Genomic DNA, 25,009 nt, shown 5'->3' on the forward strand with positions numbered 1-25,009 from the left:
CAAATTTATGAGTGTTATTAGGACTGGCCATCCCGTTTATACCAAACTGGCAGCGTTTTACAGGATTTGGAATGTAGTCTTTAGTATTGTGTAATTTTAAGGTGCTCCCAGTCACGTGTAAAGCCTGGTGTGACATGTGGCTTTTCGAATGTCATTGGTTGTCAGTACAGCATAGCAGCAGGCGACTTGCTCTCAGTAGTGTTGGGGTCTCAGTGGTTTTTCACCAATCCTGAATTATCCCTGTGGTCACCTCCTCCGCAAGGCAGGTGTTGGCTGTGGCTGTGGATGAGACTCTGGTGGATTAACTCAGTCATCAGGAAATGAATGGCAGTTAGAAGACAGTGATGTGCAGTTTAATTACCAACCGCCAACCAGGACCCGTGAGGCAGATGCTGCTGCTCTGGTGGGCACTGTGCCCAAGGCCCAAGGTGGGCTGGAGCCCAGGTCACACACGGGTTCACACCCCAGCCTCCCCAGACCCCGAGCAATGCTGCCAGCTCCACTGTGGCCTCCTCCACTCCTGGCCTCTGGCTGAGAAGCTGAGAATGGGTTGGGGAGGGGAGGAACCCCATGTGAATAGGCTCCTGTGTTTGGGGATTATGGGCTTCCCTAGTGGGTCCATACTTCCACACTGGGTCCTGAGTGTTATAGCACCCTTATCTGTATACTCTGTGATGGTCGCTCTTCTGTGCTCAGGCCATCTGGGCGCCCCCATCTTTCCAGAATGGAGAAGTGGATAGGCATGGGGCTTGTTGTAGAAATGGAAGCCCAGACCCACAGCGGTGAGCCTCCTCTGAGTACTGCCAGAGGACAGGGCACCAGAGACTGGGCCGACTTTCCCTGGTAGATGGAGAAGATACAAACAGTACCTGAGGCTTCAGGCTCCTTCCCTGCTTCCACCTTGCTAAGAGAACACCTCCTTGTGAGGGGCGGAGCACTGTGCCAGCCGGAGGCATAGGGAGGGAGAACATTTATCCATCCACCCATCCATCCATCCATCCATTTGTTCACCCACTTATTGATCTAGTCCACCCACTCATCCTACCACCCACCCACCCATCCATCCGTCCATTCGTTCACCCGCGCATTCACTCATTCATCCAGTCCATCCACTCATCCACCCACCCACCCACCCACCCATCCATCCGTCCATTTGTTCACCCGCCCATTCACTCATTCATCCAGTCCATCCACTTATCCACCCACCCACCCACCCAGGCATCCTTTCATGCAACAAGTAGCTATTTGCACCCTCATGTGCCAGCACCAAGATTGGGGCCTGTGTCTGCAGGCATGGGTGGTAGGTTGGTAGGCCTGGAGACTGCTCTGCAGCAGGCCACCCGAAGTGCCCTTTGGTGAGTGAAGAAGGAGGAGTTCCATGTCTGCCTCAGGAAGGAAGGATCTGAGCCAGTCTCTGGCAAGAGTAGGAGATACCATGTCTGCCAGGAGAGGATACAGGGAGGGGAAGTTGCTGACCTCTGATGAGCAGCAGTTGTGGACAGAGGGCCCAGGGCTCCCAGAATAGACTGTGACACATGTGTGGGTGCATGTTACTGCACTTGTACTGATGGGCTTCCCAGCATGAGTGGGGACCAGGCTCCCTGGGGAGGAGCTCCTCCAGTGGGGAGCCTCGTCTGATAGTTGAAATTCTAAAACAAACGTGGGGGGTTAGGTCTGTGGACTGTATTGGGTTGGCCCAAAAGTTCATTCAGCCCGATTCCCTTGGCATTCCCAGTCCCTTTGTTGGATCCCCAGGCTGGGAAGCCTGATGTGGGGCTCAGAACCTTCACAACAGCAGGGGAACTTCTTTGGTATTATTCTGTAGCTTGTGGGTCACCCACCGGACGGGTATGGGGTTTGATTTTACTGTGGTTGTACACTGCTTCTTTGTCTTTGGATGTAGTATCTTTTTTTGGTGGGTTCCAGTGTCCTTCTGTTGATGGCGGTTCAACAGCTAGTTGTGATTTTGGTGCTCTTGCAGGAGGAGATGAGCGCATGTCCCTCTATTCCACCATCTTTGTGAGGATCTGTCTTGATTCCCATAGCCATATACACAATAAGTCTTGAGGTCAGATAGGGCCCCTCTCTTCTTCTCCTTCACATTATGTTGGCTGCTCCAGGTGTTCGCCTCTCCATATGAACATGGGAACAAGTCAGTTGATTTCCACAGAATACCTTCCTGGGATTTTATTGGGATTTTGTTGAATCCATAGGTGAAGTTGGGAAGAGCCAACACCAACATTGTTGAGTCTTTCTATCCATGTATATGGATTATATCTCTGCTTATTTAGTTCTTTGGTTTTGTTCATCAGAGTTTTGTACTTTTCCTCATATAGATCTTTTACATATTTTGTTAAATTTATTTCATTGGGGAGTGATCCTAATGTAAACAATATTGTTTTTTATGTCAAATTCTAGTTCATTGCTCGTATGTAGGAAAGCAGTTTTCTGCAAGCTTGATATAAGTGCTTCCAAGAGTCTTCCTGTCGGTTGCTGTGCATATTTTAATTATTCTGTGTTGCATTTCACTAGGAAAACTACATTTTCTGAACCTAGTGCTTGAACCTTATTTGTTGTACACAGTCTGCCTTACCATGTTCCGTGTGTACTGAATCTCTAAAGGGAAACTGAACTGAACATCTATTGTTTGGGTGGTTTCCTAGAAAGGAAAATATTTCATTGTAAACTTTTATAAGTTGATTGTTTTGAATATTTTAGTGATACTACTTTGTTTAGAAAACAAAATATTGGAAGCAAAATGCAAGTCATGAATGCATTCTCTAAACATGCATGATTAAGTTGTTGAATTTGAAATTATTTTTTAAATTAAAGAATTTGTACTTCAGTCACATTTGCTAAATAAAAAATCAGCATTCAATTTTTTCCCATAGCTGCAAAATTAGTCTGTGCTGTGCTTAGTCGTGTCCTACTCTTTGCGACCTTATGGACTGTAGCCTGCCAGGCTCCTCTGTCCATGGGATTCTCCAGGCAAGAATACTGGAGTGGGTTGCCATGCCCTCTTCTAGGGGATCTTCCCAACCCAGGGATTGAACCCAGGTCTCCCGCATTGCAGGCAGATTCTTTACCATTTGAGCCACCAGGGAAGCCCCTTAGCAAGTTGATTGATTTATAGTAAAAAGAATTAACATGAAGAATCTTCATTTTAACAATTCTCTCTTTAAAATGTTGTAGTGTATGGCTCCTAACTGAAACCCATAACAGTCATTAAGAATATGTAAAACTTTTTCAAAACCATTCTTTTCAGAGCATAAGGTAGATTAAAACGAGTAATAATTACTAGTAAGTTTTGTCAAGTTTACTGTCTCTCTTAACATTTTTTAAATTTTTAGTGAATTCCTCAAGATAGCTTTTTTTTTTACCAGCGCAACAGAGAATTCATGTTCTGATGCATCTTGAATGTGAATAAGTCCTGTTCATCGTGCTTTATTCCAGAAAACCTTCTTTTCACCAAGAGAGGGGAGGCATGTGTGCATGTTGGTGTTTCCACAGTGAGAGATAAGATGTGGAGAGAAATGCTATAGTTTACATATTTATTTTGTCTTACATCAGAAACACCTACAAGTGTGTAAGGAATCACACAACAGATGACCATCTACACACCAGCCACTTAGAAAGTAAAGCTTTGCCATTGGGTGGAGTTATGGGAAGTTAGACGCAAACCCACAGGGAACCGACACTGACCCAGGGCCCAGCCTCCTCTTCCTCCAGGGGTCACCCCAGGTCCGGCCCCACTTGTTATAAAGTGCGTTGGTCAGTGGTGGGGAAGCCCTTCTGTCCTGAGTCTGTCTCTCTGCTCTGCGTCCATGAGCCATGAGCACATTCTGGGGCCACATCCTTTCCAGTCCGGGAGGACCAGCCCCACCTCGTTGCTCCTCAGTTCAGAGTTTTCCTAATTATTCAAATCTGATTATTTCTCCACATAAACTTCAGCGTCAGTGTGTCTAGTTCTGCTTTAAAAAAGGAAAGTTGAAATTATAACTAGAATCAAGTTAAACTGAAATCCCAGGTCTTTTGATGCCAAGTTTAATAGTCTTTCCATACCTCACTGCCTACTTCTTAATGCTCTGGGGGAATCCTGCAAAATGAAGAAATTATTCGAATGTTGCTATCAAACAGAGCTTTTCTTTAACTGGCAGTTCCTGGAATTTTGTCCGTATGGGGTTTTTGATGGGGTTTTCATCCTTAGGTGTTTGTGGTCCAGGCTATGTAAGGTGCTTTTCAGAATGAAAGAAAAATGGTTATGTAAAATGCTCTGAAGTGCTTGTATTTGCCATTTTGCTTTGTTTTATAACCTTTGGTATGAAAGCTGGCATTTGCGCAAGCTGGAAGTCCCGGCCTCTACCCTGCAAGAGGTCTCTGGCTTCCATTCTGTTACACGCGTACTCACCGGCACGGTGCGCAGCCTGGCTATTTTCTACTGTGAGACATTTTCCCTGTCCTTTTATAGGACTTGAGTATGAAAGAGCAGGAAAACAAGGCACGTCCTGTAGACCGAGTGAGCTCTGGGGACACAGGACTCCTCCTGTGGCTCAGGCTGCCCGTCATGGACACTGGCGGCGTGTGTTCCCCTCGTCCCAGACCCCAGGGAAGCCAGCCTCTCAGCACTCCAGTGACTGATTAGTTACATATGAATATGAACATACCTTCTGCCTACTTTTAAATTGGCATTTTTATTTTGAGAGAATCTACATTCACGTGCAGCTGTGAATACAGGGGAATTGTGTTCCCTTTACACGGTGTGTGGTCTCACTGGGAGGCAGACCCTGGGAAGAGGTCCAGAGCGTCTGATGTCACCAGGACCCCGACCCCCTTGTGCCTTGTAGCCACGCCCACATCCTCCCCGACCCCCACAGCCACTGCTCTGCTCCCTATTTCTGTGATTCTCTCATTTTAGGAACCCTTGAAAGTTGACCCTTGAACTGCGCAGGGTTGGGTGTCGACCAGAGCTGCCGTCAAAAACCCATGTAATGGGTCGTCGGCCTTCTGTATCCCTGTCCTTGGCTTCAGTCAGCCTTGGGGTGTGCAGTGGACAGTGTGCGTTTAGTGAGAGAAATCTGTGTCTGAGTGACCCACACAGTTCAAGCCTGCCTTGCCCGAGGCTCCCAGTGTGTAAATAGGTGTAATGTATGTGACCCTTGGGTTGGCTTTTCTACTCAGCTGAGTCTTCTGGAGACTCACCCTGGTTGTTGCTTGTTGACGGTTGGTTGCTTTTTATTGTCTGTGGTGCTCCAGGTGTGGACAGTCCACAGTGTGTCCAGCCGGGCACCTGCAGAAGGGCATCTGGGTTGTCTCTGGGTTGGGGCTGTTAGGAATAAAGTTGCTGTAAACATTCTCCCACGCTGTTGTTGTTTTTTTTTTTATGGGAATGTAAGTCTTCATTTCTCTGGGATAGCGACATGTGTTTAGTTTTAAGAACCCACCAGGCCAGTTCCCAAGTGGCTGTGTGGTGATCCAGTTCCCCTTGTCCTCGCTGGCCTTTGGATCACGGGTCCTCTGCTTCAGCCATTCTCGTAGGTGTGTGGTGGGTGCTTGTGATTCTCAGGCCCTTTCCCTTGTGGCTGATGACAATGGACATCATTTCCCGTGTGTTTCTGTCTGTCTGCACTCTTTGGTGAAATGTCTCTTTCTCATGTGAGTGTGTGTTCTGTTCTTGAGAGTTATGTTCTATTTGTTGCATGCGTGGTTTTCACTTATCTGCTCACAGTCCATAGCTGGTCTTTTCATCTTCTTAACAGGGTTGTTAACAGAGCAAAAGCCTTAAATTTTGATGGGTTCCAGTTTATCCTTTTCTTCTTCTATGGATTTGATGGCTAGTCTTCAAACTTCGCCCAGTGCTGAGTTTGCGGTATGATTCTTGTGAACATTTTCTAGTTTTTTGCTTTGTATTAAGCCTGTGGTTCATTCTGAGGACCTGTGTGGGGTGTGAGCTGAGATGGCTGGTTGAGCCAGCGCTGTCTGTGGACAAGGCCATCTTCCCCTCACTGTGTGGCTCGTCTGCCTTTGTCAACAGTGAATGAGTATGCTGTGCAGGCTGGTCTCCGAGTCCCCTGTTCTGTTCTTTGTGGTCTGCCTGTCTGTCTTGGTGACGTGGGCTGTGTAGGCTGTGTTGAGATTGGTTACTAGTTCCTCCCACTTCTGTTTTGATTGCTGCTTGAAAGCCCTTCTCAGTTAATGCTGATGTCCTGGGGTAGGCATCTGTTGCCTTCGTTCATTCAGTTTGAGGTTCTCAGTCTGGTGAGTGACTTTGAGTGCAACCTGGACGTATTATGTTACTGGATACGAATCCTGCTTGACCCTCTGTTTCAGCTGCTTTCTCTCATGGCCTCTGTAAGGGAGGGGAGACCCGCCTCATTGCTGCCAGTGGGAGCGCGCGTCCAGGCTCCCCGGCCTCCACTGGCACTGCTGGGTGGGGCCTCCTGCACCACCCCAGCGAGGAGGGGGCAAGCACCTGGGTGCCACGGGGTGGGGGTGGTCCAGGCTCCCACTTCTTCTCCCTGACTGCATCGCAGGCGGGGTGGGAGGGGTCATCACAGCCCAGAGAGGTTGGGACTCAAGGCTCCCCCACCCCATGTTCCTGCTGGGTGGGAGGCTGGGGTCTGGCTTGAATGGGGCAGTTCAGTCTGTCAGCCTCCTGTCCCGCTGGGAGGGCCTCTCCTGGCCCCTTGGCCAGAGAGACAGTTTTGTTGGGAGTTTTGGTCTGCTCACTGGTGCTTCCAGGTTGCTGGTGTCTTCAGCTCCAAGTCTGGGGTGGTGATGCAAACAGAAGACTACGGGACTCAGAGCCACACCATCCTCCTTGGCTCCCAGCTGCTCTGCCGTCTTCTCCCCTACCCTTGCCGAGCCTTCTCGCTGTGCTGTGCTGTGCTGTCTGGGGTTTTCAGTCGGGCTGAAGGGGAGGGGATGGACGTGCCCTCTGACCTCCCTCCACATGAGCCCCTCTGCCCGCTTTGAAACCAGCTCTCAGCCAGAGAGAGCAGGGTGCTTGGACAGCTTGTGTGGTTGCTTCCAGGACTGGTCCTCCGAGTCTCTCAGCAGCGCTTTGTAAGTCCTTTCTCACTCACCCTCTGTGCTTCCCAAACGCCCCTCCCCTCCAGGCTCAGCGCAGCCACCGCATGAGCCTCCCCAGAGCACCCATACCTCACCCGGGGTGAGGGGCGGTCAGCACTCATGTCCATTCTAGATCTCAAGGGAATTACTTTTAGTAAGTCTCCGTAGTGGGAAGGTTAAAACACACACCAGTACAGAACTGCAGCCTGAACCCCACATCCCGGGCAGCACCAGCATTGCCAGCTCCTCAGTTTCATCCGTGTCTACTTTCTCCCACTGCACTGGATCATCTTTATAATAAATCCCAGGTTCCACTTCATCTGTAAGCATTTCGTTATATATTACCAAAAGATAAAAACACTATTTCCACACCTAAAATGATCGAAAGTAATGCCTTAATATAGTCAGCTATCCAGACAATATTTTTATTTTAAGTTTTTCAGTTGCAGAGTCTGTCTGATTCATTTTAGGTTCTTATAGTATCCAGTACTGTGCTTTTCATATAGTAAATTTTCAGAAAACATATGTTGAAGTAATTCATGAATATAAAATATTAATACTTTAAAAACTATCTGAAACACTTTCTTGAATAAAGGAGTCTAAATAGAAACTCATAGGGGCTTCTGGCGACCCAGTGGTTAACACTCTGCTTCCACTGCAGGGGCCCGGGTTCGATCCCTGCTTGGGGAACTATGATCCCACATGCTGCATGGCATAGCCAAAAAACAGAAACCCATTTAACTTTTAACTCATTTAACTGTGTATTTGCCAGATACACAGTAAGGGTTAATGTTATTAACAAATGATTGTCATGGAAACTATTTTATATATGTGTTGTAGGAGAGAGAGATATAAGAAATAATCATGATTTAGCTCATTTTAGTCACCATTTTCTTTTTTTTTTTTCATTTATTTTTATTAGTTGGAGGCTAATTACTTCACAACATTGCAGTGGGTTTTGTCATACATTGACATGAGTCAGTCATGTATTCCCCATCCCGATCCCCCCTCCCACCTCCCTCTCCACCCGATTCCTCTGGGTCTTCTCAGTGCACCAGGCCCGAGCACTTGTCTCATGCATCCCACCTGGGCTGGTGATCTGTTTCACCATAGATAATATACATGCTGTTCTTTCGAAACATCCCACCCTCACCTTCTCCCACAGAGTTCAAAAGTCTGTTCTGTACTTCTGTGTCTCTTTTTCTGTTTTGCATATAGGGTTATCATTACCATCTTTCTAAATTCCATATATATGTGTTAGTATGCTGTAATGCTCTTTATCTTTCTGGCTTACTTCACTCTGTATAATGGGCTCCAGTTTCATCCATCTCATTAGAACTGGTTCAAATGAATTCTTTTTAACGGCTGAGTAATATTCCATGGTGTATATGTACCACAGCTTCCTTATCCATTCATCTGCTGATGGGCATCTAGGTTGCTTCCATGTCCTGGCTATAATAAACAGTAATCACCATTTTCTTAAAAGCAATAAATTTGCCTTTTACTGATTTATAATTTAATTTGTATACAAAGCAACATGTTACTACAAAATATGCAAATCTCTTTTTTTTTTCCCTCAATGGCAATTTGATGGGATTCTTTATTATGGGTTTAGAAAAGGCAGAGGAACCAGGGATCTAATTGCCAACATCAGTTGGATCATAGAGAAAGCAGGGAAATTCCAGAAAAACATCTGCTTCTGCTTCATTGCTAAAGCCTTTGACTGTGTGGATCACAAGAAACTGTGGAAAATTCTTCAAGAGATGGGATACCAGAACAGCTTACCTGTCTCCTGAGAAACCTGTATACAGGACAAGAAGCAATAGTTATAACCGGACGTGGAACAACTAACTGGTTCAAAATTGGGAAAGAAATACGTCAAGGCTATATATTGTCATCCTGCTTTTTTAACTTTTATGCAGAGTACATCATGCAAAATGCTGGACTGGATGAAGCACAAGCTGGAATCAAGACTGTCAGGAGAAATATCAGCACCCTCAGATATGCAGATGATACCACTCTAATGGCAGAATGTGAAGAGGAGCTAAGGAGCCTCTTGATGAGGGTGAAAGGGAAGAGTGAAAAAGCTGTTTTGAAATGCAACATTCAGAAAACAAAGATCATGGCATCCGATCCCATCACTTCATGGGAAATAGAAAGGGAAAAAGTGGAAACAGTGACAGATTTTATTTTCTTGGGCTCCAAGATTACTGTGGACAGTGACTGTAGCCATGAAATGAAGATACTTGCTCCTTGGAAGAAAAGCTATGTCACACGTAGACAGCATATTAAAAACCAGAGATAGCAGTTTGCCACCATAGTCAAAGCTATGCTTTTTCCAGCAGTTATGTACCATGTGAGAGTTGGACCGTAAAGAAGGCTGAGTGCTGAAGAATTGATGCTTTCAAATTGTGGTGCTGGAGAAGACTCTTGAGAGTCCCTTGGACAGCAAGGAGATCAAACCAGTGAATCCTAAAGGAAATCAACCCTGAATACTCATTGAAAGGGCTAATGCTAAAGTTCCAATACTTTGGCCACCTGATGGGAAGAGCCAACTCATTGGAAAAGACCCTGATGCTGGAAAAGATTGAGGGCAAGAGGAGAAGTGGGTGGCAGAGGATGAGATGGTTGGATGGCACCACCGACTCAATAGACGTGAATTTGAGCAAACTTCAGGAGATAGTGGAGGACAGAGAAGCCTGGTGTGCTGCAGTCCATTGGGTCCGCAAAGAGTCGGACATGACTTAGCAACCAAACAGCAGCAAATATGTTAGTATAATCCTGCAAAGTACAGCCAAAATATTTAGGAAGAGGAAACTCTTGAATTTGTTAAAAATTATATAATTGGAATAATTGTTCTTTGAGGATTTCCTGTGGTTTCTCCTGCCAACAAAATAATAAGTTATACACGGTTAAGAAATTAGATCAGATTTGAGGAATTACCTGCTTTTTAATGTCATCCATGCGATGCTGCTCAAGATGAGACGGGACTGGTGGGGTGAATGCTGAGGCGTGTTTGTTCTTGCTCCACAGCTTTATCTTATGACCCAAAAACTCTACTGAAGTCTCTCCAGAGCAGAGATCATGTGGCAGCCGGCCTGAGTTCTTTCTGGGGTCTGTCTTGATGAGGAGTCTGTGATGCATAGGTCCTCATCCTGCCCTGGCTTGGAGCTCTCCATGGTCCTGACCCCAGATTCCAGGCTGCCTCTGCAACGTGGCCTGAAATCTGCCCCACCCCCACCCCAGCTGCAGAGTCCTGGCCAGGACCCTGGGGTTCCTGACATGTGCTCAGGACGTGGGAGCGTCAGAATGCTGTCCAGAGGGCAGACCTAACCATCCTGTTTCACCATTTTCCCACAGAGGAGACTTAACTCACGTTCCTTGTCCACTCATTGTGGTCTTCTTGATGTCTTTCAGACAGAAACAGCCTCCGCCAGTCAAGAAACCCTCAAAAGTATTTTGCCATGGATGTAGAAGATGAAGAAAACATGAGTAAGATCCAGGCCTATCCTGTAGTGTCAAGTGGCTCATTTTTCTCTTAAAATCTTAGTGTTTTAAATTTATCCAGTGGGACTGATTTGGGGAGGGTGATTGTTTTCCTTCGATACAGCCTGTTCACAGTGGCATGTGTTTAATTTTCATATATTCTCTACAGTAGGTCTCGGAGTCTGCTGTGGGCATTTTCCTTATAGCGGTTTGTCTGAATTTTCATTCTTCTTTTCACCCTGGGGCCCCAGTGCACATGGCTGAAAGGAGGGGCCCAGCCTCCAGGCCCACATGCCATAAAGCCACATGCTTCGTGTCCCTGTGTGCTTCTTGTAACACTGGCCCTGATTTCCATCTGTGTAAATCTAAGCTGGCCTTTGAGATTGGCCATGTAGGTGATGGTGCCTAGAATCTTCAGGTGCAGTGGGCTGTCCTGCACTTTGAGGGAAGGGCTCACACAAGTCTCTTGGTCTTGTTTGATGAGCCTCAGGGCTGGAGTTGGCTGAAGCCCTTCCTCACTGCCCGCCCTGGCCCTTGGCCCCACCCTTGACGCTGTTCCCTGTAAAGAGTCAGTAGACACACTTCTCTGTTCTGTTTGTTGCTGATCCTGGGTAGCAGAGCAGTTAGATCAGGTTAAATGTTCCCACAGAGGCTGGGCGTGTTCTGTAGGGAGGTCACAGCAGAGACCTGAGAGTTCTGGTGTGTGTAATGTGCGCCCTTCCCTGTTACCTGTGTGTGTTGAGGTGTCCCTGGAAGAGTCCACAGGTGTAAGGGATGAACGGTCACTCAGGATGAGAACACACCTCAGCCCAGTGTCCTGCGGCCTCACCCAAAGCCTGTAGCCGAGGCATTGGGGTTGTCATGTCTGCCCACAAAATCCAGGCCTCTGTCCCCGAGGGTAGTGGGTACTGTGGGTTGCTGGGTCTCTGCCGGGTGACCCTGCAATTGTGTGCCCTCATGTGAGAGGCCACCCCGGGACACTGGCATGAGAAGTCGTGACCAGGTACGGTTTCAGGCCACGTGGCAATGCCTCCTCCCATGGCATGGGTGAAGCCTCTGGCTGCCCACACTTTCTCCAGGCTGCTGCCCCAGCAGTCACTCTTGGGGGGCTTTGGGGCCACCCACTCCCCACACCCACTGTCGCCCATGCAGCCCTCCCCCTGCCATCAGGACTGTGAGCTGTCGTCCACGGTGCTGACTATCGGGTTTGGGAGGAAGTTTCTCAATGCTGTAGGTTATGTAACTGTCCCCAGACTGCTCTGGAGGTCAGTTACCAGATAAAGAGTCCTTCTGAATACGTTTTCTGGAAAGATAAGCTGCTGGTTCTAGTGCTGAAACTGAAATGCCAGTCCCATATTTTTCTGTCATTTTGAAAGCAATGAAACATTTTTATCATGATTAGTATTCACATTTATGAAATAAAATAGCGTGATATGGAAATAGAAAGCATCTATTTAAGAAGAGTTGTGAGGGTGGGATGTCTTCTTACAGTTCTAATGTTATATTTGCCTTAATGGAGAAGCGTTTTTAGGAAAGTAGAGCATGAGTAGTATTTCTGAGCTTCTGAAGCACATGAGAATGTAGAATTCATGTGAACTGAAGCACATAAGAATGTAGAATTTATGTGGACTCTCTTGTAGAAAGTGTATTTTTCTATAATCAACACTTTTTACTTTTAAAGGAAAGCATTGGTTTCAGAGAGTGTGAACGTTTGATTAAATGCGTGTCAGAATGTTTATCGTGACTTGACTTCTTTGCTGATCATTCTGTTTAGCAGTAACATGAGAATGTACGCAGCCACGCGTTGTGCCGTGTTCTCGCTCACTTGTTCATCTAAACTCTGTCTCGCTCTGCCCTCTCTAACCTTCTGTTTCCTTTGAGCACCGAAAGGAGTAACCTATTGAGCTTTTGCTGGAGGATGTTATAAATGAAAATTTAGTGTTCATTCCGTCAGCTTTGTCAACTGGGAGAAGTGGTGTGTGTGTCAGGTGTACCTGGGAGACAGTGAGTCATAGGAAGGCTTGAAAAGTGAAAGCGAAGTTGCCCAGTCATGTGCAGCTCCTTGCAACCCCATGGACTGTAGCCTGCCAGGCTCCTCCACCCATGAGATTTTCCAGGCAAGAATACTGGAGCGGGTTGCACCTTCACCAGGGAATCTTCCCGACCCAGGTATCAAACCCTGGTCTCCCACAGCACAGGCAGACTCTTTACTGTCTGAGCCACCAGGGGACGCTTAGCAGTGTCCTAATCTCAGCCACAGCGGAGATAGAGTCAGTCTCCCTGTGGCTGTGTTTGCACCAGCACTATCCTCGCATCTCAGTGAGGATGGCCGCCGGGAGCCCGGGAGCCTGAACTGTGGGCACTGGCAGCCAGGGACCCAGACTGCTGCCGAGTGAAGTGCCTTGCATGGGTCCAGCTGGTAAAGGTCTTTACGGCCATCCTCAGCCTCCTTAGAGTGGTCAGAGTCTACTTTCACGTTAAGTAATAGAAACAGCCTCCTTAGCATAGTCAGAATCTTCTTTCACGTTAAACAGTAGCGATGGAGCAGGGGCCACCTAATGGGGCACCTATAAACCAACTTATGATTGTGAGCAATATTCCATTGCTGAAAACACTTGTGGATTCTCAAAAGGTAGCAGTAGGGCTTTAAATACTCTCACATCAACAGTATTGTAAAGCCCGGTGGTCATTAACCTTGAGCTTCCTGCAGCCAGCGGCCTATGCAAGCTGACCAGGAAAACAAGAAGTTACTGCTTTTTCTCTTTTCCAAAAAGCTTGATACACTTAAAGGGAAGAGTGAGTGCTTTTTTATTCCCATTTTTTTGAAATTAAAATCATGTTTATTTTGCCATGAACTTTTAGAGTTCTAAAATTATGTTTATTAGTTGTAAAAGTAAGCTACCTTTAAAAGGTAGTATAACCAAATTATTTTGTAATTTCATCAAATATTTGTTTTTCTAAAAAAGAGCACATTGCCAGCCTCAGGAGAGTTAGGAAGCTGTGGCCACCACTGGCAGTGTCAGTCTTCATGTCTGGCCTTATATGTTTTTTTCTGTCATGGGGTGTATTAAGGATTCAGAGGCAAATTGGTCCCCATAACATGTTGACAAAATGTTAACTGAGCACCAGAAGAAGAAGCTGTGTCCTTCAAAATAATTTCCAAAAGGCCAGAACACTTTACATAAACAGTTTTCTAAGACTTATCCATGAACCAAATCAAACAACTGCACATATTAATTGAATATTTTAAACCAGAAAAACTAAGTGACTTGTGAATGTGTATTTTAAATCATGTTTTCTCTTCTGGAAAGGCTGCAGTTGAAAGCCCAATATGGGTGTGGTATAAGAAACAGCCTTGAAAAGGAGGAAATGCTAGAATAAAAGGCACTTTGTTGATACTGATGTTAGATTATTAATGTAAGGTCTTCTTGGATTAGTTTATTCCACATTTTGATAAACTTGAATAGATACCTTTAGATGCTTCAGAATATTCTCATAGAAAAAGATGATTTAAAGATTCACCTTTTGATGCAAAAGCAGTCGTTGAGACTAAATAGAAACAGGATTAGCCATTATTTAGCAGAACATCAAATTGCTCATTTTAGTGTAGGCGGATAGTTCTGTGGTTAAAAGTACAGCCAGGAATAAGATGTATAAGCACACATCACTTAACCAGTTACAAAGAGAGATAAAGGAATCTATAAATTTTGCATTTACAAGATCCTGCAACGAAGGCGTTGTAAGTTACTCTTTCTGGGCACCACAGGTTCGAGCAGCACAGATGTTAAGGAAAACTGCAATCTGGACGGCGCGCCCCCCAAGGACGGCAGCGCCCCAGGGCCTGGCGAGGGTGCCCTGCTCTCCAACGGGGGCAGCGGGGGCACCAGCAGGAAGCGGGCCCTGGATGAAGGCAGCAACGGCCATGCCAAGTTCCGCCTGAAGAAGCGGAGGAGGGCGCCGGGGCCAGCACTGCCCAAGAACGCGCTGATGCAGCTGAATGAGATCAAGCCTGGTCTGCAGTACACGCTGCTGTCACAGACGGGGCCAGTACATGCGCCCCTTTTCCTCATGTCTGTCGAGGTCAACGGACAGGTGTTTGAGGGCTCCGGCCCCACGAAGAAGAAGGCCAAGCTGCACGCGGCTGAGAAGGCCCTGCGCTCATTTGTCCAGTTCCCCAACGCGTCCGAGGCCCACCTGGCCATGGGCCGCAGCCTGTCTACCAACGCAGATTTTACGTCTGACCAGGCCGACTTCCCTGATGCGCTCTTCAACGGCTTCGAGACGCCCGACAGGTCGGAGGTGCCCTTCTACCTGGGCTCCAATGGCGACGATTCCTTCAGCTCCAGCGGGGATCTCAGCCTGGCCGCGTCCCCGGTGCCCGCCGGCCTGGCCCAGCCGCCCCTGCCTGGGCCCCCGCCTTTCCCGCCACCCAGCGGGAAGAACCCTGTGATGATCTTGAACGAGCTGCGCCCGGGACTCAAGTACGATTTCCTCTCAGAGAGTGGGGAGAGCCACGCCAAGAACTTCGTCATGTCTGTGGTCGTGGACGGCCAATTTTTTGAAGGCTCTGGGAGGAACAAAAAGCTGGCCAAGGCCCGGGCCGCGCAGTCCGCCCTGGCGACTATCTTTAACTTGCACTTGGATCAAACCCCGTCTCGCCAGCCCATCCCTAGCGAGGGCCTGCAGCTGCACCTGCCGCAGGTGAGGAGAGCCGCTGAGCGCCGTGTGTGGCTAATGCTCTGAGACAAGGTGTGGTTGTTGGGTCAGTTTCTCCGCCACCCTGTCCCCAGCAGAGAGAGAGCTCCTGTAAGCCAGGCTGCCAGGTGGCCTTCCCTTCACTGTGCCGGCTGTGTGGTCACGGGGAGCCCAGCCGAAGCCAACGCCGACAGGTGCTCTGTGGTCAGTGCTGCCCACGGTGGGCAGGCCGAGGTGCGCTCACCTTGTTGCCCACCCTGTGGCGACCACACCCCGCAGAGCCCGTCTCAGAGGAGCGGGGAGGGCAGGAGAGGGGCCAGAGCCCTGCGCCTGTCACAGCTCAGCGGTCTCCTCCCTCCACGTCTCACATGGATCCCCAGGTGCAGGAGAGGTGAGGCCGGCCAGTCAGCAGCTGAAACCCAAGTTGGGGTCAAGGTACCAGGGCCTTGTGGAGCATGTCCAGGCAGAGGCCAAGCCTCCACAGTGGTGAGCACATGTCAGAAGAGTTAGGGCATCGGGGCCTCCACGAGTGCTGCAGGGACCCTGCACCTGGAGTCCCCATGGGGTCCCTACAGCTCTGCCTGCTCAGCCACAGGTGGGCACTGCTTTTAGTTTGGCCTTGGACAGGGCACAGAGCAGGAAAATCAGGTGAAGAGGGGAGGGGTCATCTCAGGGTGAGGGAGGGGTCATCTCAGGGTGAGGAGGGGGTCATCTCAGGGTGAGGAGAGGGTCATTCAGGGTGAGGAGAGGGGTCATCTCAGAGTGAGGGAGGGGTCATCTCAGGGTGAGGGACAGGTCATCTCGGGGTGAGGGAGGGGTCATCTTGGGGTGAGGGACAGGTCATCTCGGGGTGAGGGAGGGGTCATCTCAGGTGAGGGAGGGGTCATCCTGATCAGGGTGAAGGAGGAGTCATCTCAGGGTGAGGGAGGGGTCATCCTGATCAGGGTGAAGGAGGGGTTATCTCGGGGTGAGGGAGGGGGCATCTCAGGGTGAAGAGGGGTCATCTCAGGTGAGGGAGGGGTCATCCTGATCAGGGTGAGGGAGGGGGCATCTCAGGGTGAGGGGAGGGGTCATCTTAGGTGAAGGGAGGGGTCATCTCAGAGTGAGGGAGGGGTCATCTCAGGGTGAGGGAAGGGTCATCTCAGGGTGAGGGAGGGGTCATCTCAGGGTGAAGAGGGGTCATCTCAGGTGAGGGAGGGGTCATCCTGATCAGGGTGAGGGAGGGGGCATCTCAGGGTGAGGGAGGGGGCATCTCAGGGTGAAGGGAAGGATCATCTCAGGGTGAAGAGGGGTCATCTCAGGGTGAGGGAGGGGACATCTCAGGGTGAGGGGAGGGGTCATAGGGGTCATCTCAGGGTGAGGGAGGGTCATCTCAGGGTGAGGGAGGGGACATCTCAGAGTGAGGGAGGGGGCATCTCAGGGTGAGGGAGGGGACATCTCAGGGTGAGGGGAGGGGTCATCTATGGTGAAGATGGATCATCTCACAGTGAGGAGAGGGGACATTTCAGGGTGAAGGGTGATGTCATCTCACAAAAAGGTGAGGGGTCATCTCAGGGTGAAGAGGGGACATTTCAGGGGGGCCTCTGAGAAGAGTGAAGGAGAAAGAAATGCTTAGTTATCTCAACACCCTAGAACTGTTTGGTTATTTTTTGCTTCTTTTCATGGAAATCCAACATCTTTCTAGTCTATCATGAAGATGTTTATTTCAGGGAGAAAGTCTCACCCTGTTTTCTAATCCTTTCTATCATCATAAGATTCAGTTTGAGGATAAAATACTCATTGATGTGATGAGAAGGTATGGAGGAACCCAGATTGACAGGCCAGCCTGCACTCCCCCGGGAAAACCCACCCCCATCCTTCCCTTGGGGGACCCTTGAGGACCAATAGTTCTCAACTGTGAAAGAAGGAACTTTATTATTATTATTATTATGTGCTTAAAACAACCAAAACAGCATCAATGTAAAGTAATATATTCAAAGTATATATATATATATTTAATGAGCCAAGTAACTGCTTCCCGTATTAGACACCTGTTATGTGATTTTTAAGGACTATTGGTCCATTTATCATTGCACACATTGGGGGCACCAGTTCTCGAGGGACTTTATTTTCAAGTTGACTATTTGATGCAGTCTTTTAGCCGAGGTTCATCCATGCTGTGGTCATGGTGACTCCTGATAAGCGCTGTCTTCTCCTAGTGTCAGCAGTCGTGTAAAGAGATTGGGGTCATCGAAAGCTGCATGGGAGTCACCTGTGGGGGAAGGGATGAGTGGGATGAGTGTGCGTGCGTGCGTGTGCACTGGCAGCCGGCTTCTGTCCTGGCCGTGACAGCAGTGGGGAGCAGTGACTAGAGCTGCTGGCTTGGGAGGGGCCTCATCAGCCCTGCCCAGCTGCTTTGGTAGCCTAGGCCAGCCGGGTCTGGGGAGGTGAACTTTCTCCTCCCCATCTCCCACTGCTTCCAGGGGCCCCAGGGTGGCTCCCTGCCCTCAAGCGGTACCCAAGGATGCAGTCATGCCCTCCTCGGAGGACCTGTGGGCGGCCTTCAGAGAGTCGGTCCTCTTAGCATCATTTCTGGACTCGATGGCCTTTTCCAGACATACATTCTGGGAGGGAGGTGTCTTGCTGTCTTCCTTGGGTCACCCTGAAGGATGTGGGGGGGCCGTCCCTGGTCCCAGGGACTTGTTGCTTCCATGTTGCCTTCATGCGGCATTGAGAGATTATAAAGTCAGATGGTACTGCCCACATGGTGAGCGCAGGGCTATCCATGAACTTGATGGACATGGCCCAAACAAGGCATCCCAGGAGCCCACCCAGTCCCCACTGTGACAGCATGTTTGCTGTGTGACCTTGTCTGCCCCAAAGCTGGAGGGAGGGGCTTCATGCCAGTGTGTCGGGGGGATGGTGGGTGGGGGACTGCCCAGGCAGAGGCGTGGCGGCAGCCCAGAATCTCCGTCAGCCCGTCTGGAGCTCCTCACCCGGTAAGGGGGCTGCTGTCTCCTCTTGCTCACATTCCCTCCACTTCCGGCCCTGTCCACAGTCTTGCTGCCTTTCTTGCACTCACCCATGGCCTTGTTCTTCTTCTGAGGATGCAGGGTGGGGTCCTGGCCCTGTCCCTACTCTCCTGTTCCCCTCCTACTTGGCCGTGAGCACCATCTTCTGGGGCTTGTTGCTGGTGCGGGGATGGGACAATGTCCTGACGACTGTTCTTTCCGGATAAGCTGCCACAGAGGATGATGGCTCTTCTGTCCATTCAGGAGTGTTTCATTGAGGGCTTAGCTGGGGACTCGAGACAAGTGTGAGCTGCTGGGACGTGGGTCCCACGTGACTCCTTGCACCCCCTCCCATCAGGCATTGTTCCCAGAACACAGGGGGTCCCTCAGTCCATGCTGTAGAAGAAGGCCCAGGTCCACACTCTGGAAGCCGTTCGCTCCCAAGTGCAGCGCTGCACGCCCCCTAGACGTGACCAGCAGTCGCTCTGCACAGTGGCCCTGCAGCCTTCCCGTCGTCCCAGCTAGGGGCAGAGCCCTCGCTTATGGGGCTCAGAGCGGTGCTGCTCGCTGGTCTCAGATGCGGAAGTAACAGGCACAGGTGGACTGGTGCCTTGGGAGGGAGGTGCTGAGATATGGTTTCCCTTCTGACTCCCCTTTCCTTCCTGAGTGTCCCCTGCAGGGCCGTTCTGGCTTCTGCCCTGAGGTGACCGGTCAGTCCCTCCTGTGGTGTTACTTCCTCCAGAAGCCCTAGTGCTTGGGGAGTGTGGCTGCAGGACTCAGAGCTCTGGTTCCAAGCCACAGAGGGAGGCAGGTGACCTTGCCGCCCTGGGCCTGGGATCCCCCTGGAGACAGGGCTGGGGTGGGAGGCCTTAGCTGCTCTGTGCTGCTCCCACGTGGCTGGGCTGCTACCAGCCTGTCTGTAGAGACCCTCGTATGCCCCTTGGATGCCTGTTTCCAAGAAATGTCTTGGAGGAAAAACTATGTGCATGCATGCGTGCATGCACACACACACACACACACACACACGCGTGCACACGTGCTGATTTGCCAGACCTACTGTGTGGCTCAAAGAAGAGGCCCCAGAACATAACCCCAGAGGGCGCTGACCCCCTCTTGGTCCTCAGGTCCTGGCCGATGCCGTGGCCCGCCTGGTGCTGGATAAGTTTGGGGACCTGACAGACAGCTTCGCCTCCCCCCACGCGCGCAGGAAGGTCCTTGCTGGAATCGTCATGACAACAGGTAACCGTGTCGGTGTGTGTCCACTGCGTGTTCTCACGCTTAATGAAGAAGACCCACTCTCAGTCTACAGAAGTCTCTGACAGCAGCAGGAAGCAACTTTTTCGTTCTCCTTCAGAATGTCTGCTGTGTGCAACTGGAGGAGCTGCACTTATGTTTTTTTCCCACCATTTCATCTGTTTAACCTGAGTGTTTTGTTTGGAGAAAGCGTCCTGTATTAGTATTTGATTCCAGTAATCTTATATGAATCATCTTGAGCAAGTCTGGGAAATGCAGGAGACCTGTTGGTTTTCGCTTCACTGAGAGTAGCCGTCTCTGGTGTGTCTGTTCATGTCACTGTTGCCAGATAACCCTTCCCTGCGAGAGGAGGCTTCCATAAGCATAGGGAGTCCGTGGGGGAAACACGCTTGGGGATGGCAACAGAAACCCGGCTAAATTTGCCCCTAAGTTCCCAGCTGTGAAGGGATCCCTCCCCAAGTCCTCTTCCACCTCCCAGGAGTGAGCCCCCTGAGCAGCATCTACATGGACCACTCCTGGGAGCAGGAACCACAACCACGGCCAGTGCCTGCATCCCTGGGGCGGCAGGAGGACCTTCGGCTCCTGGGGGCTGGGTCTGGGGCTGTCTCGGGGCCCTCTCTTCTTGGAGTATCTGCTCAGCCCAGCTGTCTGAGCCGATTCCTGGAGAGGAATCGCGAGATGGTTTCTTCTATGTTCCAGGCACAGACGTGAAGGATGCCAAGGTGATCAGCATCTCCACGGGAACAAAGTGCATCAATGGCGAGTACATGAGTGACCGCGGGCTCGCACTCAACGACTGCCACGCGGAGATCATAGCCCGCAGGTCCCTGCTGAGGTTTCTCTACACGCAGCTTGAGCTTTACTTAAAGTGAGTGTCTGAGGAAATGGGTGAAGGAAGCTGTTTTCCATAAAAAAAATTTTCCTCCAATCAAAGTTTATTGCATCCTTTTCACTGTGTCTGTCATCACTGAAAAATTCTCAGTGTAGTAACTTTCTGGGTTACAGTTTGGGATCCCTTTTGCCCTTGAAGCTCAGGCTGTCAAGTAGAGTTGGCTGAGTTATAACTCACATGCCCACGTACATACCTGCTATGCGTGCAGTCAGAGGGGTCATGTCTGTGTTCCAGACCCCAGGCTTTTGCTTTATACAGGAATAAGTGCTGGGGAGGTCACCATGCCCAGACGGCTGACTGTGAGTCTGACTGCTTCCTGCAGCAGGCCATGTCCTACTCTCAGCCTTTCTGTTCTGAAGGTGTGAATGAGGAGAACAGGGTCACTTGTGTACTGATGACCTATCTCATTGGTGAGCAGACAGGAGCCGTGCTAATTATCATAAACATGTCAAGTAAATACCCCATTGCAAGCTTATCTTACCCTGTTGAAAACACTGGCCTTTGAAAATCACCATAAGCTATGAGAGACTGAGTTTTGATTGGGTTCAGCTTTAAGGTTTATCTTTGCAACTTACTCCTTCCAGTAGCAAAGATGATCAAAAGAGATCCATCTTTGAGAAGTCCGAGCGGGGCGGCTTCAAGCTGAAGGAGAACGTGCAGTTCCACTTGTACATCAGCACCTCCCCCTGCGGGGACGCCAGGATCTTCTCACCCCACGAGCCCATCCTGGAAGGTACTGTGCCAGGCTTGGTGGCAGCCACCGCTTCCCAAGAAAGTCCATGGCTGTGCTGGGACAGGGGAAAGGACAAACCTGTGTTCATATCCTTTCTTCTTCAAAAATCTCAACCTTGGATGTGAATCTGATAAGGATGTATAAAAACATGAACTTTTCTTCTCAATTAGTAATTTGAAATTTTTAATGAATGAAAATGTGGATTCAAATAAGAAATTAGAGTGAGGATATTAAATCAAAATTGTGTTCAGATTTTGAATTTGGATGACATGCATCTCTAGATTGGAAATGCACGTCGTGGTCCGTGTTTCTGGTGGGTTGTGATATCACGAGAGTGTGACGGAGTCTCAGAAGCAGGTGTCGATGGACGGGAAGGCCTCGCGCTGACCTCCGTGTTGCTCTCATTCTTGTTTGTGCTCTTGTTTCATAGTAACTTGTATCCACAACCCTACTTATGAGCTTAAGCATTATTTGTTCCAAATAGAACTTTTGATTACATTATTTTTCTTGATTATAAAAGCAACAGGTGGGGACTTCTCTGGTGACCCAGTGGCTAAGACTTCTCGCTCCCAATGCAGGGGGCCTGGGTTTGATCCTGGTCAGGGAACTGGATCCCACATGTTGCAATTAAAGATCCCATGTGCTGCAACCAAGATCTAAGATCCTGCAGTCCACAAAGAAGACCCAGCACAGATAAATAAATAGATAAATAAAAATTTTTTAAAAGAAAAGACAAAATTATAAAAAAAAATATATAAAAAGCAGCAAGTATGCACTGTAGAAATTGCCAAATGTTTTTAAAACATAAAAAGTAACATTTAAATCACTGTATTCATGTAAAAAAATCTCTGGGTGTTTGTGAATGTTTCCTATGGATTTATTTCCACATCCCTATAGATTTATTTTTGAAAATTTAAATATGCAGCAAAGAAATATAGCAAATACTCTAATATCCATCACCTAGAATTAGCAAATGTCAGCCTTGTGTTCTGTCTGCTTCAGCTAGTTTCTAATCCTAGAAATACCTCATTTGGTTAAAGTGGAGGCCCTCTTTTCTCCCAACCACCAAGGAAACCATTTTTGTGAATTTGGTTTGTATTGTATCCTCCTGTCCAATTTTTTGTGCTTGCATCGAGCACATGTCTTAGGTGCATGTAGAATGAACACATGCACACATGCGTGTGAATCGCATTTTGAATTGATCAAGTGTTGTTAGACATGCTTTCTGATGAGTTAAATAGATGGTCGACTAGCAGACCCTCTCAAGAGGACCTTGTGTCTCTGTCTTAGAGCCAGCAGATAGACATCCAAATCGAAAAGCCCGCGGACAGCTGCGGACGAAGATTGAGTCTGGTGAGGGGACCATCCCCGTTCGCTCCAACGCCAGTGTCCAGACGTGGGACGGGGTGCTGCAGGGGGAGCGGCTGCTCACCATGTCCTGCAGTGACAAGATGGCAAGGTAAGTCCCCTTGGATGTACACCTGGGCCTGCCCCCACCCCTGCATGCCTGGGGGCCCCGGGGTGTTTCCAGAGACACCCGGGCATGTGTCCCACAGATTCACTGAAGGACTCAGGTTTTTAAAAGGTGCTTCAGGGGCCACCTTGAGACGAGAGGTGGGGTCTCTGTGGACAGAGGCTCTGGAGCCAGGTCCTTTTGAGTTTTTATGGAGGCTTCACTACAAAGGCACCATTGATTAAAATCATGGCTGTTGGTACGGGAACTCAACCTCCAGCCGCTCTCCCCTACCAGGAGGTCAAGAGGATGGGGCTAAAAGTTCCCACCATATGTGATCAGTATTAGGCTCCACAGCCAACCAGCCCCCTGTCCTCAGGTGGGTGATACAATCTACCTCATTAACATAGACACCTATGGTTAATCACTTAGGAAGTTCCCAGGGCCTAGGAGCTGTGAGCCAGGAACCCCAGAAGAAGACCAAATATATATAAGAAAAATATATTTCTTACCGTCTGAATGACCAGGTGTACTTTTCTGATAAATCACAAAATGAGTTACTGTAGGTCTTGAGGTCAGATAGTCAGTCCTCCAACTTTGTTCTCCTGTGTTGTATGGGCTCTCCTGGGCCTTCTGCCCCTTAATGTAAACTTTGGAATCCATTTGTCAGCATCTGCAGAATACTGTGCTAGAGTCTTGATGGGTTTGTGCTGAGTCTGTAGTTCAGATTGGAAAGAATCGAGTCTTCCTCTCCATGAACATGGGCTATCTCTCCATTTACTTAATTTTTTGATTCTTTTGTCAGTTTTATAGTTTTCCTTGTAGAGGTCTTGTATTTTTGTTAGATTTGTACCTAAATATTTAATTTTGGGAGGTGTTAATGTAAACAGTGTTGTGTTTTAAACTTCAAGTTCATTGTTGGTCACAGCTGATTTTTGATCAAGGTTCAAAGCCAGTTCAGTAGAGAAAGAATAGTGTTGTTAACAAATGATGCTGGGACAACTGAACACCCTATGTAAAAAGAAACAAGAGTACTTCCTATTTTTCACCATATACAAAAGTTAACTGAAAATGTGTCATAGACCTAAATGTGTAAAAGTTTTAGAAGGAAAGAGCAGAAAATCCTGGCCACTGGGATGGGTTATGTCTTAGATGCAACATCAGAAGCACACTCCTTGAGAGGAAAAAAAATGGTGTTAGACATAATCAAATTAAAAATTGCTTCTCTGAATGACTCTGTTAAAAGAATGAGAAATAAAGTCACCGACTGGAAGAAAATATTTACACATCGTACATCTAATAAAGGACCTAGATCCATACTATACAAAGACTTTTAAAGCCAACAAGGGGGAAAAAACAGTTTTTAAAATGGGCAAAATATTTTAATGGATACTTCACCAAAAAAGATGTCCTATGAGGGCACATTCTTCACTCCAGGATTAGAGCCCTGTCGGGTACGGTGGGGACCCCAAGCCCTGGAGTGTCATCCTCCCAGGCTAGGGACAGACACTGCAGCCAGCTTTGGGGACAGCTCACCCGTGTCTTAGATGTTAAAGGCATTTCTGGCGTGTGTTCCCTTTACTTTACTCCTGTTTCTGGAGAGAGATGGAAGCACTGTCCATGCAGGCTCACACTGGAGTGACTGAAGCTGCTTCTCCACATCTGGGAGGAGCTTGAATGGCTGTCAGTCTTTAAACAGGGTTAAGTGGGAGTATCTGTGCCTTGGGGCACTGCTCAGGCAAGGGACAGAATAAGCTGTGATGTTTAGTCAGTGGTATGTGGTCACAGCACAGGAGAACTGTGCAGCATGCCAGGAACCAAAGGAGTGCTTACCATGTGATTCCATTGCTGTAGATTTCTAGAAAGTGACAGAAGCAGGTCAGTGGTGGCCCAGGGATGGGGCAGAGCAGGAGGGGCAGGAGGAAGGCCTGGAGTAAGGCAGGAGGAGACTAGAGGGCTGGGGGTGGGGGTTTGGTTGTTGTTTAGTTGCTAAGTCATGTCTGACTCTCTGCAACCCTGTGGACTATAGCCCACCAGGCTCCTCTGTCCATGGGATTCTCCAGGCAAGAATACTGGAGTGGGTTGCCATTTCCTTCTCCGGGGGATCTTCCTGGCCCAGGAGGGTGTTTGCATGCCAGGACTCCCCAAATTCTGTGTTCTAACCCCAGGCAGGGCACTGTGTGTCCATCAGGCCTCAGCAGCTCACAGAAGAAATTGCAGGGGAAGTAAGGAGATGGTCGTAAGTGAACGACATCAAACACCACAGCCGAGAACAAGAGAGCAAGTCCAAATTTGCAGACTGGAGGGAAGGACACAGAGCAGACGTTAGTACTCGGTGCGGCAGCGATGAGCAGCGAACAGTCAGAAACCCAGGGTGCTGCTTTGAGAAAGGTAATAGAATTGGCAGACCTCTGGAAGTCTGACCAAGACTCAGGGTG

At 48.8% G+C, this 25,009-nt stretch overlaps 1 protein-coding gene across 2 annotated transcripts in view; it reads left to right on the forward strand.

Moving 5' to 3' along the window:
- ADARB1 (adenosine deaminase RNA specific B1) overlaps window positions 1-25,009 on the forward strand; it is a 114,978-nt gene that overhangs the window by 65,084 nt on the left and 24,885 nt on the right. For both annotated transcript variants that reach the window (XM_043474588.1, XM_043474589.1), the window contains exons 3-8: window positions 10,486-10,560; window positions 14,321-15,255; window positions 19,364-19,478; window positions 20,193-20,361; window positions 20,970-21,118; window positions 22,409-22,577. In XM_043474588.1, the coding sequence (XP_043330523.1) occupies window positions 10,533-10,560; window positions 14,321-15,255; window positions 19,364-19,478; window positions 20,193-20,361; window positions 20,970-21,118; window positions 22,409-22,577 (1,565 nt within the window). In that variant the 5' untranslated portion in view covers window positions 10,486-10,532. The remainder of the gene's footprint in view (window positions 1-10,485; window positions 10,561-14,320; window positions 15,256-19,363; window positions 19,479-20,192; window positions 20,362-20,969; window positions 21,119-22,408; window positions 22,578-25,009) is intronic.

The sequence above is a fragment of the Cervus canadensis genome, chromosome 7 (assembly GCF_019320065.1).
Source record: "Cervus canadensis isolate Bull #8, Minnesota chromosome 7, ASM1932006v1, whole genome shotgun sequence".
Taxonomy (NCBI): Eukaryota; Metazoa; Chordata; class Mammalia; order Artiodactyla; family Cervidae; genus Cervus; species Cervus canadensis.